Raw genomic sequence first — 21,495 nt, 5'->3', positions numbered from 1 at the left:
TCACAGGCCAACGTATCGAATCGAAGCCGGAGAGAAACGAATGAATCGGCAAAATTTTCATGCTCACGAGCGACATTCTAACGTGGAATTTATGTTTATTAATCATCACACGTCATGCGAGCTCTATTTCCACCGGGGAATAACCGGCAATCAAATCGTTAACGCTAACACGTTCAATAAAAACTGCCTCTGTCTATAAACGCGGCGTGGCGAGAACAAAGGAGGAAAAAAAAAATTGATTATTTTATTTTGTTTTTTTCCCTTTTTTTTTTTTTTTTTTTTTTCGTTACTCGAATTATTCTACGCACCTATCGAACTCAGAGACGTCTCTTCGACGACCGCCAAACTGCTGTTGTGAACGGTGAGGTGGTGGATATCGAGACCCAGGAAAACGAAGCCTTGCAGTTTTGGTAAATTGTTGTGACGTAGTTTCAAGTAGTAGATGACCGTGTTCGGTCTACCTTTCAGTATAGCCATTGCCTTGTTGATGTGACCGAGGTCGGTGAACTCGCAAACGATATCCAACCCGAGTTTTTTAACGCTACATGAACAGGGTGCTATTTCCCCTCTGGGCGGACAATTCTGTACAGTTTGTCCAATGGTAGATCTCAGGTACAAACAACTTACCAAAAACCACACCAGCCAACATTTTTTACCCTTTAAACGCGTCCCCGACATTTCTCTTCTTTCACCTCCTCTCCTCTCCTCTCCTTCTCTTCTTTTCTTTCGCTTATTTTCTCCCCGTAACCCTTCGCTTCCCTTGTCCTGCCTATTTCAGCCTCTGCTACTTATCCGTGAATCCTTGGCCGTACATTCCCATCGTTTACGTTGCTGCCGCTGCTTCCGCCGCCGCCGCCGCCGCCGCCGCCGATGATCGCGATGATCTTTTCCCACCTCTGGATCACTCGCTGAATCTCCGCTCTGCGAACACACGGGATGATAAAATTGCTTCCGTCAATGGCGATAAAAATAGACGGAATTCTTTGCCGACTCTTTCTAAGAATACGCGCACATCCTCCTCCCCCTGACGTACCGTACATCACTCACGGTGTACTCGATTCTATATGCATTACGGGTGAAGAGAAAAAAAGGAGAGAGAAAAAAAAAAAATAATAATAATAAAAAACTTATCGAAAAAACGAGAAAAAACGAACGACAACCACCTGCACCTTTATCGATCGGTGCTTCCGCCGCCACTGCTATATATAACTCCGGGTTAGAACAACTGTGCGAAGTGAGGCTCTTTCGCGGAATAACTCTGAGGAGGATAAGAGTAAGGAGAGTAAAATAACGGTATCGCCAACACGTCAGTCACCTCTGAACCTATCCCACTTATTATATTGCCTTGAAATCCGCGGCTTCGTCTCATGGGAACTGCGCACCAGATGTGTATATATATATATATATTTTAGCACTCGTCGTGACAATGAGGAACTTACATCACTAATCACAGAGTCTCACAAGTAAACTAGAGTCCGATCGAACTTTTTTCTTATCCTCTTTCTCACCCCCGTTCGTTCCGTCGGTTCTTTTCTCTTCTCAATCGTTTCAACGAGATTTCATCGCGGATTTATGCTTTTTCTAACGTATCATTTTATCGAGCGTATAACGATATCTCGTTACGTTATAACCGGTCTCGATTTAGAAGAAGTTTTGACAAAGTCCGGGGCGCCTCTGGTACTCGATGGGCGCGCGCTACGCGCTGGCTATCATCCATTGCCTTGCTAATGGACCGCTTCCGGTTTGAGGGGCATATCATCATCTGAGGGGCTCACGAGACTAGCGAAACTTCGACGCGACGTAGAATACCGGCGTGGCCCAAGTTCCTCCGATTTATACGCGTATCATAACGTGTCTATGACTTGCTCTCCGGTAGAATCGGATAAGAAAAATCGTCGTATTTAAAACCGTCAATTTTTCAACCCGCCGAATATCATCCGCTCGCGCCGTTGGCGTTGTCGTTGCCCGCCAACAAAATTTCGGAGCAAAGAATTCGATTCTTTTTTTTCCCCCCCTTGTCACTCTTAGGAGACTCATGAAATTGTGGGGATGTTTCGTTTCGTTTCGTTTTTTTTTTTTTTTTCTCTTTTTTCTTCTTCTTCTCCCTCACTATCTCGATGCAACATCTCGCGAGCTTAGCCGGGATACACCTACTGCCGTAAATTTTATCCCCTTGTTCTACCGCGGTAAGAAAAAAAGCTTCTCATTCTTATTTCGTAAATTCTTTATGCCCCTAAAAGCACCCATGTTTCCTAATTCCCGTTGTTATGCACTGCAGGCAAAGAAAAATACGGTGGAATTAAGAAAGGTGCATTACGTAACGGATGTGTATAATGTACATATCTCGCTAGCCGCACGCCTGAAACGGGTGTATCTTTTACACGGTGATCTTCAAACTCCTCCGGTATCACGTGGCTTCGTTGTAATTCTAACGCAGTTTCGATTGTCGACGAATAAAAAGTTCGAGTCGACAAATTTTCCGGCGTAATTTTCACGTCTCTGCGTACCTCTCGACGTGTTTATATTCGGATACACGCTCACAAAAGTGAATCAGTACAAACCGCCTTCTAATTCTATCGTCGTTCTGTTTGACGTTTCGCTGATCTAAAGTTTAGAATTTTCAGCGGTGGAAACTCCCCGAGATACTTGAGTTAAGGTAAACTCATAATTTTCCGTTTGTAATACCGAGTTGAGCGAAGCGACGAATCGAATTAGTCGGCGTGTACCGCGTGCGCGATTTTGTTTAAGATTTGAAAATTTTTTCATCGGAAAATTCATTTTACTCAGCTCGCAAAAATCAGCTCTTTCGTTCTCCTTTCGCTCGGTCGGTCGGTTTTTCGACGCTATTGCAAGCTCGCGTCAAAAGGTAAATATGTTAAATGTGGTAAATTCCGAGACTCGATTATCATTATTTTCCTCAACAATAACCTATCCTCATTCCAGAGATCGCGGTGACTGAAATCCCTCGCGTAAGGTGTGTGTACCTACGTGACAATTGTGCGATTCCCGACTATCGCACGGGTTACACACACCGCCAGTGTCCCGGTAATTGAATTAGTTTCTACGTCAGAGCACCGCACAACGTCGGTTGAAATGAAGGTAAGAAGGATTTGATAACGCGATTCTACCGATCGGTCTTTTTCTCTTTACGTTCTTCTTGTTCGTTTTCAATTTTATTTACCTCCCATTTTTTTTCCTTCCATTTTCTTTTTCCTTCCATTTTTTTTTTTCTTCTTCTACCCCGAAAACACCGCGCGGAATTGGACCGCCTAACTTGTTGCTGCCGTACACAGGGGGTAGCTACTAATTCAATTTTCTGACCACACTGCGTAGTCGTACAGAAATCACGATTGTTTCTTACACATATGTACGGGTGATGTGAAGGTATTGTAGGTACGTTTGTACATAGAACCCCATCGGAGCCTCGAGCGGTTGGACAGGCCGCGAATGTCGGTACTTTGGTATAGACGTGACCAATTTTTCTCTCATTTTATTCCTTTGAGATAGACCGGGCAAATAAACGGAAAAATATACGAAGAAGAAGATGAAGTAGAAATGAGGAATGAAGAAAATAAAAGTACAGTACCGAGAGACGAAACGTGAGGGAGAAAAAATACAAAACTTCCAAGATCAGTGCGCGGCGCGAGCCAGAGATTTAATTTCCGTTTCATTATATAGATGCTTTCACTTTCATTATTATCGAAAAGCTTTCCTCTTTCTTTTCCTTCTCTTCGTATAAAAGGGAATAAGGAGCTTCAGTTTCTTTTTTTTTATTTTGTTTCTTTGATTTCGGTACGTCAAAAACACGAGGAGATGATCGAATCAAATGAAACGACTAGGTGGTCTGAAATATTCAGAAATGAAATACCTACTTCCCGCGAAACTAGATTACGCGCTTTATTTTTTCCCCACTACGACCAGCGACGTTCGGTAGTCCCTCCCGGATACCTATGTGCCATATTATGTAACAGAAATATCCTATATATTATTGAGGAACAACATTTTCTCGCCGTGTAGGTTCATGGAAAGCTGCTGGTTTCGGGAAAGGAATAAAACCCTCAGTCACCGATCCAACTTCGGGAAATATTATTTTCGTTTGTCGATCTCTCCCGCTTCGTCGCGGTAAATTAGTTTCACTCGGCGATGATCAAATTTTTCGCGAAACGAAGAGATCGAGGAAAATTTTTATTTTCTGTCGTCGTTCGCGAAGCTCCGATTCACGCGGATGTGGATTTTCGTTTCGTCGTCTATTTTTTCCGAGGACTAAAAGCGTTTTCGGTCGGGGAGAGCACGGCAAGCTTTTCGCCGCACTTTGTTACAATCTTTACCGATCCCGCTTCCTCGATTAATCGATTCACTTCCGGTTCCGACCACTTCCTCTCCGCCAACAAAAAGACCTTTCGCATGCAGTTGCGCGAGGTGACGGACGCGTCACCGACCTGTACAGCGATCAAATATCACCCCAGCTAAGACCACCGTTTTGTCACGACCGGTGCGATTATTCCATATATTTTTTCCTTAGACAAATCTGATGCGTCAAAAAAATTAAAAATTATTTCTGAAAAAAAAAAAAAACAGAGCCAAATAAATTTACCAATGATTTTTTCTCGTAACTTCGGTCATGACTATCGTACGAAAAAAAAGGCAAACGACGGAGAGTAGAAAGAAAAAAATTGTCGAGCTTACGAAGTGCGGCGACCAGGTGGAGAAAATCGTCTCGTACGTAGGATACGATTCGTCCCAGTTTCCGGATGACGAAATCCCCTCCACCCTCGCGTGCGTTGTAAATATATGTATATGTACACGTATACGTATATTATACCCATATACCGTATAACAGTGGTGAGGCTATATCGCCGTACGGTATAACTCACGTGATATTAATTATACCTGCATGGCATGGGGTTGAAAAGCGCACACGTTTATAACGATCTGCAGCGCGTACGCGTACGCGTACTTTCTGCCGTAGATATTATATGTATACATGGGTAATATTAGGATGATTTATTATTGACAACAAACCGTACATAGGTCTGACAGAAACTATGCGGCTGTAATAAATTGTGAATAATCACGTTTCGTGGGTACATATACGTATATGCACGCGTGCAAAGTTAATCAGTCTCCCAGTTATACGATCGCGATTCCCTAGAAAAAAAAAAAAAAAAAAAAAAAAAAACCCCGGGAACGTAATTTTCCAGTTTTTTTTTCCCCATTCGCGAAAAATTTCGGTCGCAAATAATGCGTACGAGAGATCGCGATACGAGGGATGGGATTAAAATTCGAACCTCGGAATCGAAAAGATTGAAGGCACCGGCCGCCTCGAATAAAACCAATCGAGATATCTCAATTTTTTTCACGCACTGAAGAATTGTCGATAACTCGATCAATTTCACGCAGATGGATCAATTCAATCAACGGATTTGAATATCTTTTCTTTTGTTCTCTTTCTTTCGCACAAAGCGGAGAAAAGATACCCAGGTAATTGGGAGAGACGATTTGCGCTGGTCTCCCGCTGGTGAGGCCAGAAGCTGTCATTCACACTTCCACAATTATTACCCCCAGTCGTCGTCGTTATTATCGTCATTATCATTGTTCACCCCCCGCGTTACGTCGCGCCGGATTTTCTCACCTTTTTCCTAATTATCCGCTTTTGTAGGATTTATTCCTGCTGTGGCTTCGTATTTACGAGAGCGAGACGCGTCCCGTTTTGACTCCCGAGAATTTCTACGACGAGAGACACAGCAGGCTGTTTGCTAATTTTCGAGCGATTATTATTTCGAAACCGCGATTACCGACCGATTCCCGTTTTCAATTACAATCGTACTCCTCGTTCACGATCAGCTGCGGGTGTTCGGGTATTAGTCGCGATACCCTGCAGTTGTATAAATATGGAAATATGGAAATATTTAAATTTTCCAGATTTTACACAATAATCTTTGCGACATCGACGTTACGAATATTATAACCGTACGAGTGGATACTTTACTTGCTTTCCAGAGGGAAAGAAAAAAAAAAAAACAAACAAATAAATATTCATCTACGGCAGTGAGTTTCAGTATTGGAATCTAAATCGAAATGCACAAGAGGTCGTACAAAGCAGCTATTGCGGTGCGGCTATGCATGCGAGTAACGGGGCGGGATTTATGCGGCGGATATACTCATACGGTAGGAAGGTACGTACGAGCAGCTGAATTTTCGTACGGTGCACCGGAACCCCTGTGCACGTAGTACATAATATTAGTATATAGTTTATAGGTAATATCGTAATATATGCAAATGCGCGCTGCAGCTCGATGTTTTCTTCTCTCTGTGGGCACGGAAACCAGAGAAGAGCCCGATATCCCGTTGCAGTTCGCTGGTATTTTGATACGCTGAACTTTGATCGGCGTACGGCGAATCATCGGAGATCGCGAAACCGTGAACTTTACCGATATATCCGTTAGCCGTATAGAGATAATAAAGCTCCGTGGAAAATCACAGCGATTCAATAGTTATTCGGAGCGAATAAAAATTCCTTTTTCCGAGTATCTCTCGTTATATCCGACCCGTAACAATACGCGGCGGTGCAGATGCCGTCCGTATCCTGCTCTCCGAGAGAGGAATTTATTTTTCATTCACCCGTGCGAAATTCGGCAGCGTATATTACCCGTTCGTTGTAGATGCGAAAAAAAGGGGAAAAACTTTTCTCCCAATCATCGGATTCTTAATTTCCAGACTCCGGATCGAAAATTCACACCTGAATTCGGCTAATCGTTAGTTTTTTTTTTTTTTTCTCGTACGTTCACCGCGTACCTACACCGCGTGACCGCGGATGCGCCGGAGTCGTTCGTCGTGCACGGAGAGTACGATGAAATAATGTAACCCGATTTCCCTCTCTGTGGTATTATATATATATATATATATATTCCATTTTGAATTCTTCCAGATGCTCCGTTGTTCTTCATACATTATCTGGAAAACTTAGATTGAGTTCACGCGTCCTCTGATACCAAAAACGAACGGCAGAAGCTCGTCGTCGTATCAAGTTATCCAATATGGCCGACACCGTCGAGCGGCCGGTATAGTACCCGCAGTGTTGGATTTCTTGTTACGGTGTTATATCGTTGTATGTTCTAAAATAACAAAATTCAATCCAACGCTCACCCTCCTACCCTGCCAACTGCAAAATGAAAAAAAATATCCGCAGATATTACAACGAGGAAAGAAGTTGCGGCGTGCTTCCCAAATCTAGTCGGTCGTTTAATTGAAAATAAACATGACACTCCCTTACTCGAACAGCCGTGACCTATAGTATATGTCACCTGCGTACCACGCCTTAATTACAACATCGACTGAAGGAACGTTTTTACCCCCCCCTATTTTTTGAGTTTCGGGTCAGGAGTTCTTTCCGCCTGAGCCGATCGAAAAATTGAGTCGAGAATTCGTTGTCTGTAGAGAAAAGCGTAACGCCATCGTCGAATAATCAGGTAAAAGGATTCCGATGCTGATTCCGATGCAGATAAAATATTAGGGATACGAGGTTCGCGGGTTAATTGGGTCGATATGTTCGCGAGGTAATAATTCAAGCACCGTACGCCTCATGTACGGATCGGAAATTCACACGCGTTTATAGCAACGTCACGCACCGTTAACTATATATCGACAAGGGATAGGACGTGTGATAAAACTACAGGCGGAGGGTCGTTGCATAAATTGAATTTTAGTGAAAATTACCCAATTCGTTCGAAAAATTTAATGAAAACTGGGTGAAAATCGTACCGTCCATGTATAGATATATTCACTGCGTGAGAGCGTTTAAATTTTCCCCGTACACATTTCACGGGAGAGTCTGAATTTCTCGGGTCATCTCACCGTGCGAAAATTCTGGCGATTCGGTAGGAAAAGTATTTTTTATTTTCTTCTTCACTTTTCGGTCGCAGAGTTTTTCGATTCCCGGTGAGACGTACGCTCCGGTTAGATATTTTCCTAACAGCAGCATTTCGCGATTCTTTTCCTATTCAGTAGGGCGAAAAAAAAATTCCAAGATTCGGTTCTTTCCCCCTCCCCCCACATAATGTAATTCGAGACCAACTTTTGAGGCCGATTCGGGCGCGGGATAAAGTCGCCTGATCCGAGTCAGGTTTTTCGGAGAATTTTTTTTTTTTTTTCTTCCGAAACAAACTCCGGGGGAATGCTTGGCGCTTGAACAATTTTAACTGCCGCCCGGACAGAGATCACCCCGTACAAGATCTGCAGATCGTCGTCCGATATTATCAACTCAGCTGTTGTTAACCCTCCGAGAATTTCGCCATTATTGATCGCGGTGGATAAAATATTGAGGGGCGCTGTAAAGGTCCGAGTAAAACGTCCCCTCATTCTTCTCATATCTACGATACACTGCCGATCGAGAAAAAGTTGATGACCGTAAGAACGATCCTTGTACAATAAATTATTGAATAAAATCCCGGCTACGGCAATCGTTCAACAATCTAGGAAAAAGTAGTCTTCAAAAAGCAGCCGATGAACAACTAAAGAACAATATCTCATAGGATCCAATTGTGGTTCATCTCGGTGGAAAATTTGGCGGTTCCTTTTAGCTTCTACGGAACAAGTTAAGGGGGCATTTGTATTGCGTGTGGGTGTAGGGTTCAGATATACTCTGGAGGAAGACAATTATCCTCCCTTAGCCCTCAGCCTCACGCAGACACGAGTCCGGGCTCCGGACGAAATACACGGGAGAAAAGTACGAGGTATGTCTCTCCCGTTGTTCGCGAGCTTTCGCCCTTCTCTCCTCCTCCTCTCAAGCCTCGCGGAGCTTAAGGCCGAAAGATTGTGGGGCGGAACTTCAAAGTCTTAATCTGTTTTATACGTTATATCTTTGCGCCCGAAATTTTCAAGGTTACACGCGAAGTCGGAGAGGTCCTAAAATATTTCGGTGAAGTATAAAACGAAGAAGGGAAAAATATCAGCTCGCCGGGAATCAATCAAAACTGCGCGTGGATCCCGGTGGGTGTAGGAAAAAAAAAAAGGAGGGAATGAGCTTTAGGAAAGAAATGATTGGCCGAATGTTTTCCAGGAGTTATACGAGTCGTTGTTTTTTTTTACCCCCGTAATTGCCCTCGCCATTACGGCTAATCAAACAAGTCTTCGAACCGAGGCATTTATATGTCCCCTGTACAGCTTTACGAGCTTTTGATTACTCCTGAGAATTATGGAGGTATTCACGAGTCTCGATCTAGAGACGAGCAATTCCATTATATTAAACAACAATTATGATACGACGGAGATGAATATTAATCGAGGGAGTAGTTAACTTGATGCACTGCGCCGTGTAATGCTACCGCCGTGAGTACTGGCTTGTTATCCATCTTCTTGGAATCCTGAGAACGTCAACGAGGCGATAGATGCAAATACGATCGAGAACGTTGCCGGAAGCGTGTCGGTAAATAACGACGACGAATAGAAATAATCAAAGAATCTGTGGGATCGACGAAAGAGAAAAATTTTTCGAAATCGCATCACAAGCACACGCAGAAGTTGAAATACAGATTTTGAGCTTCATCGAATGGTTCCAGGAGGATGAGAAGTACATATTTACGATATCGCGTCACGTACGTACGGAATTAACGACAGATCCGTAGATGACGTAGTCATAACATCGGAGTATCGCTGAGGCGGGAACGCGATAGGGTATGAAACGGGATATAGCTTAGAATATTACGAGGTAACACGTGTCCGCTTGCGTTTGATAAGGGGAAAAGGGTCAAGTTTCTATAAGGAATACCGATAGAAAAATACCGACCGTACGCGGAGCCGTGTCGAAAAAATTCCGAGTCGTCAGACGCCGTGAGAACTTCGATTCGGCCCCCCGTTACGGATTTTCGAATTCACGCCACGAGCTTTTTTCCGAGTTCGCCACGCAGCGCGTCGCCAGAGATAGAATCCGCGCGTGTTATTGCCCGCAGGATAATCCTTGAACTATTCTACGTTCTGTCGGACATGAATTTTTTCCCTCCCTTTTTTTTTTTTTTTTCTTTGCCCTCTAGTTTTTCTCCGTTCGCTGTTTTTTTTTTTTTTTTTTTTTTTCCGCCCTCACCGAAGGAATCCCTGCCGCGAAATGACCCGAACAAAACCTGCGGCTTTTCGTCTTTCTGATACACGGAGCTTGCGGGGAAATCCGGAAATCCTACCGGATAATTGAACGAGAAAAAACACGTGGACGAAAGGTAATGCCGGGCTAGTTGGCGATTCGTTAAATGAGAATTGCTTCGTTACCACAGTGATTCTCCTTGCAATTTTTCAACCATCGAATCTCTCGCCATTAAACCTTTAGTCATTTTATTCCTATTGTCTCCAGAAATTTATCGAGTCGATTGATAATTTCATACGAAGGCACGGGATTAATTCGTCTCTGTCGCGACAGCAGCCATTGCGAACGTATCAAAAAAAAAAAAAAAAATAGCGTTCGAATTAGGTGTGGGGTGAAAGAAAATATTTATATATACCAGCGAATAAATAATCGCTATCTTACTCCCTCGGCGTACATTATTCCTGTTTCTATTTTTTTTCCCCCCCATTTTATTTATTCACGTAGCTCTTTTTTCAAAATTTATTTATTCATTTTTTTTTTTTGTTTTTCATTATCTTTCGCACAATGCTCGGCAAAAGTTTTTGGACGCACGGTTGGGTACCTATGCGTATACATCACTTAACGTGTAGCGGTATTTTGTGTGTCTAATTTAAAGTAAGGGAATAAAAAATTTAACAAATATAATTTTTACACGGCAGACAGCTCGCTGAGCATTGTATAATTAGACGTAGGTGCGATAATATTCGTAGAGCGAAACCGTGTAGAGGATAAAACAGTTCTGAAACAGTTCTGAAAAATTGACGGAGTTAGGTTCAAAGTTCAATTGAATCGGGAATCACGAGTATTCATACGAGGGAGGAATTTCGATAGGAAAATTAATCCGTTATACTTTGTACGGTCAAGTACAAAGTCGATCCGCATTATTTCGACAAACTGCGGTCGCCGCCGCCGCCGCTTCGACTTTCGTAAATGGAGCAGATTGCGTAGGGCGGATTTCCGCCGCAATATAAAGCACGAAAAAATCCCCGGGGGTACAAACGTACGCATAACTGAAGAATTGTATTTGACGTCCCGATATTGATAAAAAAAAAAAAAAGAAGGCCATACCTTACGCGATAAGGTGGCCAACGAGAAATGGGGAAAAGGAAGAAAAAATAAAAATTTCATCCCTCCGAAAACGGCGCGATCGGGAAAAGTGTAACGTATCGATGAATTATCTCGAAATGGATCATCTTCATCGTCGCGGGGGTTGAATTGTTATCTCCATTTCCGTTTCCGTTTCGCTGGGACGTTTGTTACATACCGTGGCAATATTCGAGAACTGCATTCCCCGCAGCATCAGCTTATAACCTCGACGGAAACTCTCGTAGATTTCCATATACCCGTACGTGGATATTAACCCCTGGGGAACTTGCAAAATGTATACGGGGACTTCCTGCAGGTAGAACTTTCATCCCCGTAATTTTCACGGTCTGCCACTGTAGGCCCAGTCACGTGTACAAAATGGACTTAGATACGCGACGTAATATTTTACGTCGCGTAACATGGAATTTTACCGTGGAAAAAAAATCGGCGAATCTCCGTAGGGTCTAACGTTACACATGAATTGAGAAATCAGTTTTCGCTTCTTTTTTTTTCTAAAAAAAAACGTCAATGAAACGTTGGGCGCGATTAACCGCGAGCTTCGCGATATTATCGTCAATTTTCCATACAGGCGAATTCGAAGTTTGAGTGACGATTCGAAATTCGTTCGAATGACATTTTTGTCAATATTTGACGTTCTAAATTTTGGGCGGGAATAGGAGATCGTCCCGATCGCTGCGAAGTTACAAAAAAAAAAATCGTATAACCTACGCACCGATTTGTCAAATGTTTCAATATTCACGTTTCGAATTGGGGTGCGGCGTCGATTCCATTCGTCGTTCATTCAAGTACCTATTACTGCGCACGTTACAGTTACAGACATACATACACGTGAATCGCGTGTCTCTGCAAATTGTTTGAAATTTCACCCCCACACTACGTGTACGTCGTGTATACCTACGATAACAATATTAGTCGATATTGCAAATAAAGTTTGTTTTTGTTGTTTTTTTTGTTTTTTGTCTTCTAAAAACAACACCCGATAAAGCTTCCTCCGTGTAAAGCCCTTCATTTGTCAAATGATAAAAATTAATAAAATAATAATCGATTACCCGTCAGAATCGGCTCGGCGGTCCTTCCTCGTTACACGATACCGATGTATCCCTAAAACGTACGACTCGTCGCATTCGTGACACGGTTTAAAAACGGACATCGGAAAAGTTTGACAAAATTTTCATTTCTCTCATTTCACCGATCGTCTGATTTTACACTCTCCGACGTTCCGTTCTCGCGTTACGTTGTAAGAACGAGAAAAAGTTCTCCGCTCGCACCCGTACTTGCTTTCTTTCTAAACTTGGTACGGACATTTTATGTGTACCTATGTACCTACGTATAACCCTATACAGCGATTCCCGAAAGCAACCCCTCGACCTCGTCCCTCTGCCCATGGTTGAGGTAAAACCGATAATCCTGCAGCTGCGGCGGGCAGAGCCATTATATGTATACAGGGAACTTGTGTAGGTATGTTGCCGAAGAATCGAGGGCAATCGAAAGAGAAGATGAGAATGAAAACGAAGCAAGGTCGACAAAATGAGGTCCTTGTAGGTCCTCTTCATCCCTACGCGTACACAGGTGTAAAAGTATACGTCTAGGTATGCGTACTGTGTACACATGTGTGCGTGCAAAGCTTCGCGATACTCCTCATACATAATTTATGCAACCAAAAGCGGGCCACGGTTTCCGGATGAGAAATTGAGGAAGATCCTCGAACATTTCCCGCCTGCTGGGTCGCCGTTGCACGCTCCGCGTTTTTCTTTTTGCTGTTTTTTTTTTCGTTTTGTTTTTTTTTTTTTTGCTTTATTTTTTATCCTCTTACATCCTCACCTTTCGCATCATCGTCCTGCAAGTTTAGCGTGAAACTTTTTCCACTCTTTTTCTTACCTTTTCTTTTCGTATACCCAACCTACACATGTACACGGACGAGATGTGTACAATATATACTTCGGTTCAGTTTCAGAAAACGGGCAACCGTTGTACATGACTTGTTACTTTTTTTTTTTTTCTTGCGCGCGCGCGGGCACCGCAAATAAACAGAATGAACAAAACGGAAGAAAAAAAAACAAAAAAAAAAAAAAGAGAAAAAAGATCTACGGACGGGTGGAAATGAGCCGGAACTCGACCCCGTCGCTATAATTTCGCGAACTTTTCATTCCGGCAGGAGAGGGAAACGCGTCGTTGGGTGTAGCAACGGCGAGGCAGGCGTCCCGGCGCTGCTTGAATAAGTGGAGAAAAATTATCTTTGCTGAAAGTATAACGGCTCGAAGGGAGCTAAACCAAACCGAATGGCGTGATCTAGCCGGGCGTACCGTGAATCTCAATTTTATTATACTCATCCCTTACGTACAACGGGGGTAAAACCGTCCGCCACGCTTCGGACGGAGCTTAAAAATTTTTTCAGCGATTACAAACGCCAGGATTTGGCTATGGTTTCTTTCTTGTTTTTTTTTCTTTCACTCTCTCGAAAGTTTTCAAATTTTCTTTCACTTCGCTTCGAAATGGCCATTTTACTTTTACGGAGATAACGAAAGTCCGGGAGAACCTTTTTTTCTCGTACTCGCGGGTAATAATTCGTTTGGTTTTTTTTTCGCAGTCATTTTTGCGTCGCGTTCTTTCCGGCGTCGCGACGTTCGACGGGGGACACCGGGTTGTACATAATGAATTAACGACTGATACGATTTTTCGTACGTTCCGAAATAAAACGTCAAAAAAGTACAACGAGTTCCCGTCTCGTCGGGCGAACACGTGGAACTTTAGACCATTGAAGAGTTCAAGGTCTCCCCGTTATTTTATCTAAATCGCTGGCATGTTAAAGCCGATCGAATTGTATGGGTGGAAAATTGTTTACACAAATTGACGACGACGACGACTAGTAGGTTTTCCTCCGATTACTATACACGCCCGTTCCTTCCGCACGCGTGAATTAATAATGCTCGCCTTAGCACCGCTGGAAACGACGCAATTTCCCCGCTTTACGGGTACTGAGGGACTCGAAATGTTCCCAACAAATGCAAGTAATAATCGTGCAACTTTTTTTTTTCCAGCCAAGATTATTCGTTCGAAGTACGTAAAGTAATGTAAAGTAATTTTCCAAAGGATTTTCTTCGATAAATTCAACCGAAAGTACAAAAAAAAAAATAAAATAAAAGGGCAACGAACGTTGCCGAAGATTTTTTACGTTTCGCGTAACAGGTCCGTGAAAAACAGCACTTCGAAAATTTGAAACGTTCGAGTGTACTCCACCACCCCATTATTATATCCTGAGCTTGCCGGGCGGCCCCCGGTGAATTCGAACATGAAAAGCTTTATTAAAACTTCATTCGGATTCGTTTCAAAAACGTATTCAATCATTAAAAATAACGAGCGGTTTTGGATTCGCGTGTATTCCCTTGCGTATTATATCGTACGATTGAGAGTTTAAAAAAGGAACTGTTTAAAATCAATCGACATGCGACATGGAACTTCGCTTTCCTTGTCGGCTAATTTTCGGGAGGTTCGCATATCGCGAATTTTACACGATCCATCATTAGGTTCGATTGCATTATCCGTAACTTCGTGGGATCGTTTCACGGTTGACCCATCCCTCGTACCCTCGTATCATTTGTACGGTACGTGGTGCATGGCGTACGTGGATATCGAATACACGACGAATTTCCAACGTTATTTCATAACCACCGTTCCCTCAGATTTGTTTCCGGTTTTTTCGAAAAACAAAATTAATAAATTAATGAAACGAAAACAGAGCAGAAAAAACGAGAGAACGATGATTTTCTCACCCCTCGTCGGACAGCGAACGAATGAAATCCATTGATTTGACGTTAATCCCAAAATTTTATGATCCAGTGAAAAAAAAAGAAAAATCCGCCAATGATTTTTTCGTACAGTTATTTCGGAACGAGGTAAACTGAAACCAACCGTCGAAATTAAACTCGGTTATTTTATTCAATATCCATTTCACTCTTCGGTTTTACTTTTTTTAATTTTTTTTTTTTTTCATATTGTGGACATCCTTTAATTGATTTCCAATAGCTTTGGACGCAGCGCGTTTATCGGATTCTGATATTCAGGTATATCTGCCGATATACCGACCCCCTAATTAAATCCAACAATTATCGAAAAGGACTTCATCCTCATCGATGGAAGTTAGATGAGCGCGTGAGATAATGAGGTGCTTTCGAATATATCGAAGACACGCGTAGATTGTCTTCGGGATATTCCATCTCGTTGTCAGCTTTTTTATCAGAGATACTCGCATTATTAGCCAGTCGACAGACGTCAACCGATGATTTTAACTTCGCTCTAATTAGGACTGGGTAGCGGCGAACGATGAGGCGAATGTTACAATGAGGACATAACGTGGATTTTAATCCAGTTCTAAGGTAATTCTTGACGCGAGATGTTTTAATTATCCAACCGCAGTGGGCGCATATCCTTACAAACGTATATCCGCAAAGTTATTTTCGGGATAACCGAAACCCGAACAAATTCTAATTCGAATTCGAAGACGTCAATTTCAATTTATACATATAAGTTGCGAGCTCGTAAACCGGCGCAGATGTATACGTATATCTAACGTAGTACGTACGTACATACGGTTGGATATGTAAATATATATAGATGCCATGTATAATGTACTGTACATACATACAACGACTCTAGTTTTGACGTTATCGATCCATCTCAAAACTCTCCGAGGTCTGGTTACGTCCGTTACGTCAGGTGTCCAAGGTTATCTCCCGACATTCCTGTACCCCGTATCACCCCGACATGGAGAATCGCTCGCATCCGCTTCTTTCATTTTGCTCTCGTTCTCCCTCTCTCTGTTTCGAAAAATAAAATTTTCATCGCTTCCTCTCATCTTCGTTTACTCGACGCCCCCGCCACCGTTTCACATTCATCCCCTATCTACGATTCGACTCTTCGTCTAGAATCATTTAATACATGCGCATACGTATGTATGTAGCTACCTACATATTCGTGTGCACACCTTGCCACAATGCCGGAAACATCTCGAGAGGGGCGACTGAAATGTCACGTGCATATATATGCAAGCAATATTACAGCTTCCGTAAAACGAGGATAGTATATGTATACAATATGTCTATCTACCCAAACAACGAAGTAATACAGTGCAAATGTTTGCTACGCTATGTGCGACTGAACGCATAAATATAAACTAGAGTTTCTCGAACGTAATTATTTGCTCGAAATCAGGTGTATTCGGGAATGATCCGAATGAAGAAGAGGGGGAAAAAAAAAAGATAGGAAAGATAGATATGAATCGATGGAAATGAGATGATCACAGGTACGGACCGATTCGGTAGGTGAGCCTCGAAGATGCGGTTCACGTATTTTGAGTAGACGAAAAATTTATTCACAATAAATTCGTGCGTTGTGAGGGAGGGGAGGAAAAATGAAAAAAAAAAAAATGCGACTGGTACACGTAATCTGAGTCGGTATTATTAATCGTAAGAAAGGGATGAAATTCACACGGGGTAAGAGACCCGTCGCGAATTCTATACGGCGTCGTATCATATATGAGTCGGGGTTTGAATGGAGCAGCGCTTTCGGAGGTACCGGAAAGCTAGAAAATCCCCGTCCAATATCCAGAGCGGTACGCATCTCGCCTATTCCACGGGGAATCTACATTTCCATTGTATGGAAATAAGTAGATAACGCTCCCGGACGTCTCGTCGTCGTTTATCTCGCTAGTGGCGGAGGAAAGGATGTTGAAAAAAAAAAAAAAAAAGGAGAAAAATGCAGGAGTAACTTCTCTATTTTTTTTTTCAAGTCGCCGTAACGGTTGAAGGTCAGTTCAGAGCGTTGGAATTATGGAATTATTTGCACTGCAGACGCGAGCTTTGCTTCATTTTCTCCGTTAGATCGATGAACGGGAAGAGAAACGTTTCGAGCGTTCGTTCTATTTTTTAAACGATCCAATCCAACGGAGACCCGGGTGGGTTCCGGGCGATTTTATTTGGTTAATTTTGTCCGAGCCCTCGTCCCGCAGGGGTAGAATTACTTTTATCGGTAATTCGGTCGCTGTACTAACGCGGGCTCTGGCATTAAAAAAAAAGTGGCGAAGATAATTGGATGAAACTGTTACGGGGCGAATACCCGTTTATACATTTTGCCGTTATTTATATGTAAAACAACCACTGTGTTTAATTAGAAATGTTTACCTTTGAGGGAAACTTCGTATAATGTATAACATAACGTATCGCATTACAGAGCATTTAATTATTCCACTCTGATACGAGGGAAGCAGAAATTCATTTTTGCGTTCTTTTCCTTCTCCATATTCATTAACGATTCTGATTCAACGAAAGATAATGTAATATACGAAAGGTAAGCTTGATAAACAATTGTAACGGACCGATGGTATTGCATAAATTGAATTTTCCATCCGGGTACGCGGGTATTTTAGATCTTATCGTCGGTCGTGACATACTGAAAATGACAAACGACAGATGAAAACTCATTGATCCACGTTATAAACTAGAGTTATCAGATCATTAGGATCAAATATTTAGTCTCTACGGCATGCCCGATCGAAAAAGGTCGTCGAATAATTTCTGCGACAATCAGCCAACGGGCGATACTACGGCTCCGCTGTTTCTGCTGCAGAATTCGACTCTCTTCGAGCGGGTCGGTTTTTTTTTAAAGCTCAATTCTTTCGCGATAATTAAAGATTCGCCGAATCGACCGACTCCTCGAAATACCGGCGAGAGACTTGAATCACGGTTCATTTTATCAATAACCGATGGGGATGAAGTGAAAAAATTAAGCTCCACTTGTGAACTGGGGTGAAACGTTTATTCGATTCGTGAATGATAAAAGCCGCCTCCCGTGTCGATCAGTCATCCGAAATACCTCGGGGAATATATTTTAATAATTTTTCCACGAGTTTCGCGGGAATATCGGAGCGCCGCGTGTGCCGTAGGAATATTCTATAGTATCCCAAGAGAATAATTCTTTCCGCGGGTCATTTTCAAGCGATATTAAATTAAAATAATAATTTTTTCTTTTTTTTTTTTTTCCCAGTTATACCTACCGTTGAGTGAAAATTCCTGTTCGACACCTGTGTTGACCTTTTTTTGTTTTCATCCGATTATTTTCGTATAACTTTATCAGAACTTTGTTTTTTTAAATTAAACTCGTAACAAAAAAATCAAAGCACCGACTGGGAAAAATTGCGGAAAAAGTTCACCTGGCAAACGGAAAACGGAGTTCGATGTACATTTGCGATACCGGAAAAAAAAAGATAAATTAATCTTCGACGAAATGTATTTCACGTTTTATTTCTAGCTTCGTTGCGAAGTCGGTCGAAACTCGAATTTTCACGTACTGTGCAGCGGTGCGGAAAACTATCTATTCGCTGCTTTTGAGGGTTTCTTTTATAACTGGAGATCAACGACAGCTACTCGACCGCCGAGAACAACACGCGAGCTAGAATTAAAGCACACCCCATGCCTTTCCAACTAAAATTCAACGCGACGTAATTCTTATCGAGGAAACCACGTATAATAATCTAACTTACTCGTGTATAACGACGATATATAATATCTAGCCCTTTTAAATTATCAGAATGAGAAACTCCTTTTTTTTTTATAATCATTATTTTATTTTTCGTTCGTTCTCGATCTACGCGATGGTTCGTTAGATCAAAGAAACGAAGAAAAACTTTCAGAGGATCCGATCGATGCTGGGGAAAAATCATTACGTACAAATAAATTATCACGTAACAAAACTTCACCGGTCCGGATTCGTGTACCGAATGCCCCCGAGCAGGTTCCATCCCGAAAAGCACGATCGTGCCAGCGGAATACGTAGATCAAAGGATGCGCCATAGACGAGAGAGTGACCGCGACAATAATTTCAGTTTTAAGTGTACGTGATACACGTGTGACGTAGCTATGGAATATAACGAGTCAAAAGGGCATGAATTATTCAGCGGTGTTATTGGCCCAACCCGCGAAACTCGAGCACTTTCAATCCCACAATTTTTTTAATCCGAGTTTAAAATTCAGCGGAAATATGATCCGGGAATATTTTTATATCAGATATAAAGGGACATCTTTACGTGACCCGTTCTCCCAGGGATCTCTATGGGATTTCCGGTAAATTCGTTCTTAGCATCCAGAACACGTAGAGGTCTTCCGACGAGCGAGAGAGACGACCTACCGTTAATTGCCGACTCGACTAAAGGCGAATAGCTTTTGGGGGGGTAAGGTTAGACGTCTCGAATGCTCTCCGTTCTGCATGTAAACGTCATCTTGATACAACTGTGCAGATATATATATATATATATATATATATATATATAATGTATACATACATTTACAGAAGTGTTAATTTTCCGAGACCCAAATTATACCCGAGTTTCCGATAGGGATTTATGTACCGACTGAGTATACCCCTCAAATTCACCCACTATAGTTTAATCTTCTCCAAGGATTTACAACCCCCGATCAACTATCTCGTTTCAAACCCTAATGGCCGAAAGTAATTTTTTTGACAGCCTTAGTGTTGGGGTGAAAAATTATGCGGTTGGGGGTTGAGGAATGTTTATAGCGTAGTTAATTAACTTGAAATTGAAAAATAATCTCGACGTGTCGTATAACTATGGAAATATGGTGACGTTGAGAGGACGATTTTTTCAATATTCCAAAAATCAATATAAGTTCGAAAAATATTTCAATACGCCATTCCGAATGCGATACCCCGTAGATCTCCGCCTCGTCTAGTGGTGGAAATGATGCCGTAAATTTATAACGTTGAAACGCAACGATCTCATCAGATTCGCAATGGGTTCTATAGGTAGATAAAGGCAATTAAGTCCTTAGAATAATAAACGTTTCCAAAGCGTGCTTACGCGATAAATTCTACTGCAGGCTGAACAGTTTACCGTTCATTAACCCGTTATAATTTCACCGCCGAAAGATAAATTGAAGTTAAAATATCATACGAACTACATGCCACCGAAGAATCGAAATTGAATTAAATAAAATACAGAATAAAAATTTAATGGAATGAAAAAGTTGCCGATTAATGCGAATCAATCTTGTCAACCCCTCGGTTTGATTTCAACGGCAGAACTTCACTCTCAACTTTGATATCGGTTAAATGACAAACGACGCTCATCGATTACGTTCTATTTTACTTTCGTTCTATTTTTTTGTTTTTTTTTTTTTTTTTTTTTTCTCTCCGTTTCACGAAGAAACATCCCCTCAGATTATCGAAATTGACGTATTCGCGTTTTTGGCGTGTAAGAAAAAAATCTAATCCGTAGCTCGCAAGCGATGACTATCGTTTCACGAGTAGAAAAACAAAAACCTGCACGCGACGTACGAACCCAAGAAGGAATCTTTGCGGAATAAAGAAAAATGTTTAAAAAAAAACCAGAACAGTCGCGTTTCGCGTGTAAAAGGGTGAAAAGAAATGCCAAGGTGCGTTCCAGAGAAAAAAATAAAGAACGAAGAGTTCACCGTCTCGCTTCCTTACCAAGCTATTTCGATTAATATTTGAACGTATATGCGATGAAACATTGAAATTATAAACTTGCTCGCGGTTTTAAAAATTCATTTCAATCGGGTAGCTCAGCCCTCTGCATTAATATCGAATATTTTCAATCGAACTTTTCAAGTGAGAGTTTATTGCAAAAATAATTACTCGGATACAACGTGGAAAATATTCATGGCGAAAGTAAGACGCAGGTACATACCGGCCACTTCTTTTTATTCTTAACGGTATTCCGCGTAAGGTGTGTGTATATATATATATAGGTGTACGCACAGTACGAATTAAGTTACAATCTTCTTTTCACATTTTATATACGCGGGTGTTTTTTTTTTTTTTTTTTCTTTTTTTTTATTTCTCTAATTTCACACGCCTTCGAAATTGTCGGTGTTGAATTTTTTAAATTCACTTTGCAAACAGTCGAGATGCGGTACAGCGGGCAGCGGCGGGTGTACAGCTTTTAAGACAGCTAATATTATACCGCGTGAGAATTAACATTCTTTTCACGAGCGACTTTATAAAACTGGGTGCAAAATTGCTAAGGCACTTTAGTCAGCTATGCGCCGTACATAAAGAGGAAGAATAATAGCTAGCGCGGTACAACGGTAGACGGAGGTTGTTAGCACGTTAATCAACAGAAATTTTATTAATTATATCATACAATCGCATGAAACAAGTTAACCATCGCAATTTCGGTGCACTGCGCGTTTCGCCAGCTGGAGGTTCATGAAATGGGGGTAATTTTAAATATAATATATATATAT

At 41.8% G+C, this 21,495-nt stretch overlaps 1 protein-coding gene across 6 annotated transcripts in view; it reads right to left on the bottom strand.

Annotated features, from left to right (window-relative positions):
* LOC105693906 (chondroadherin) overlaps window positions 1-21,495 on the bottom strand; it is a 51,958-nt gene that overhangs the window by 8,036 nt on the left and 22,427 nt on the right. The window contains exons 1-2 of one of the 6 annotated variants that reach the window (XM_048652952.1): window positions 5,633-5,748; window positions 309-921 (exon numbers count right to left, since the gene is read on the bottom strand). In XM_048652952.1, coding sequence (XP_048508909.1) covers window positions 309-678 — 370 coding nt within the window. In that variant the 5' untranslated portion in view covers window positions 679-921; window positions 5,633-5,748. Of the gene's footprint in view, window positions 1-308; window positions 922-1,033; window positions 1,055-1,163; window positions 1,310-1,439; window positions 1,684-5,632; window positions 5,749-21,495 lie in introns of those variants that run through there. The other 5 variants (XM_012414150.3, XM_012414148.3, XM_012414147.3 and 2 more) reach the window with 5 other exon arrangements.

This window comes from Athalia rosae, chromosome 3 (assembly GCF_917208135.1).
Source record: "Athalia rosae chromosome 3, iyAthRosa1.1, whole genome shotgun sequence".
Taxonomy (NCBI): domain Eukaryota; kingdom Metazoa; phylum Arthropoda; class Insecta; order Hymenoptera; family Athaliidae; genus Athalia; species Athalia rosae.
The sequence above is the reverse complement of the archived record's forward strand: the minus strand, read 5'-3'. Positions and strand labels throughout refer to the sequence as shown.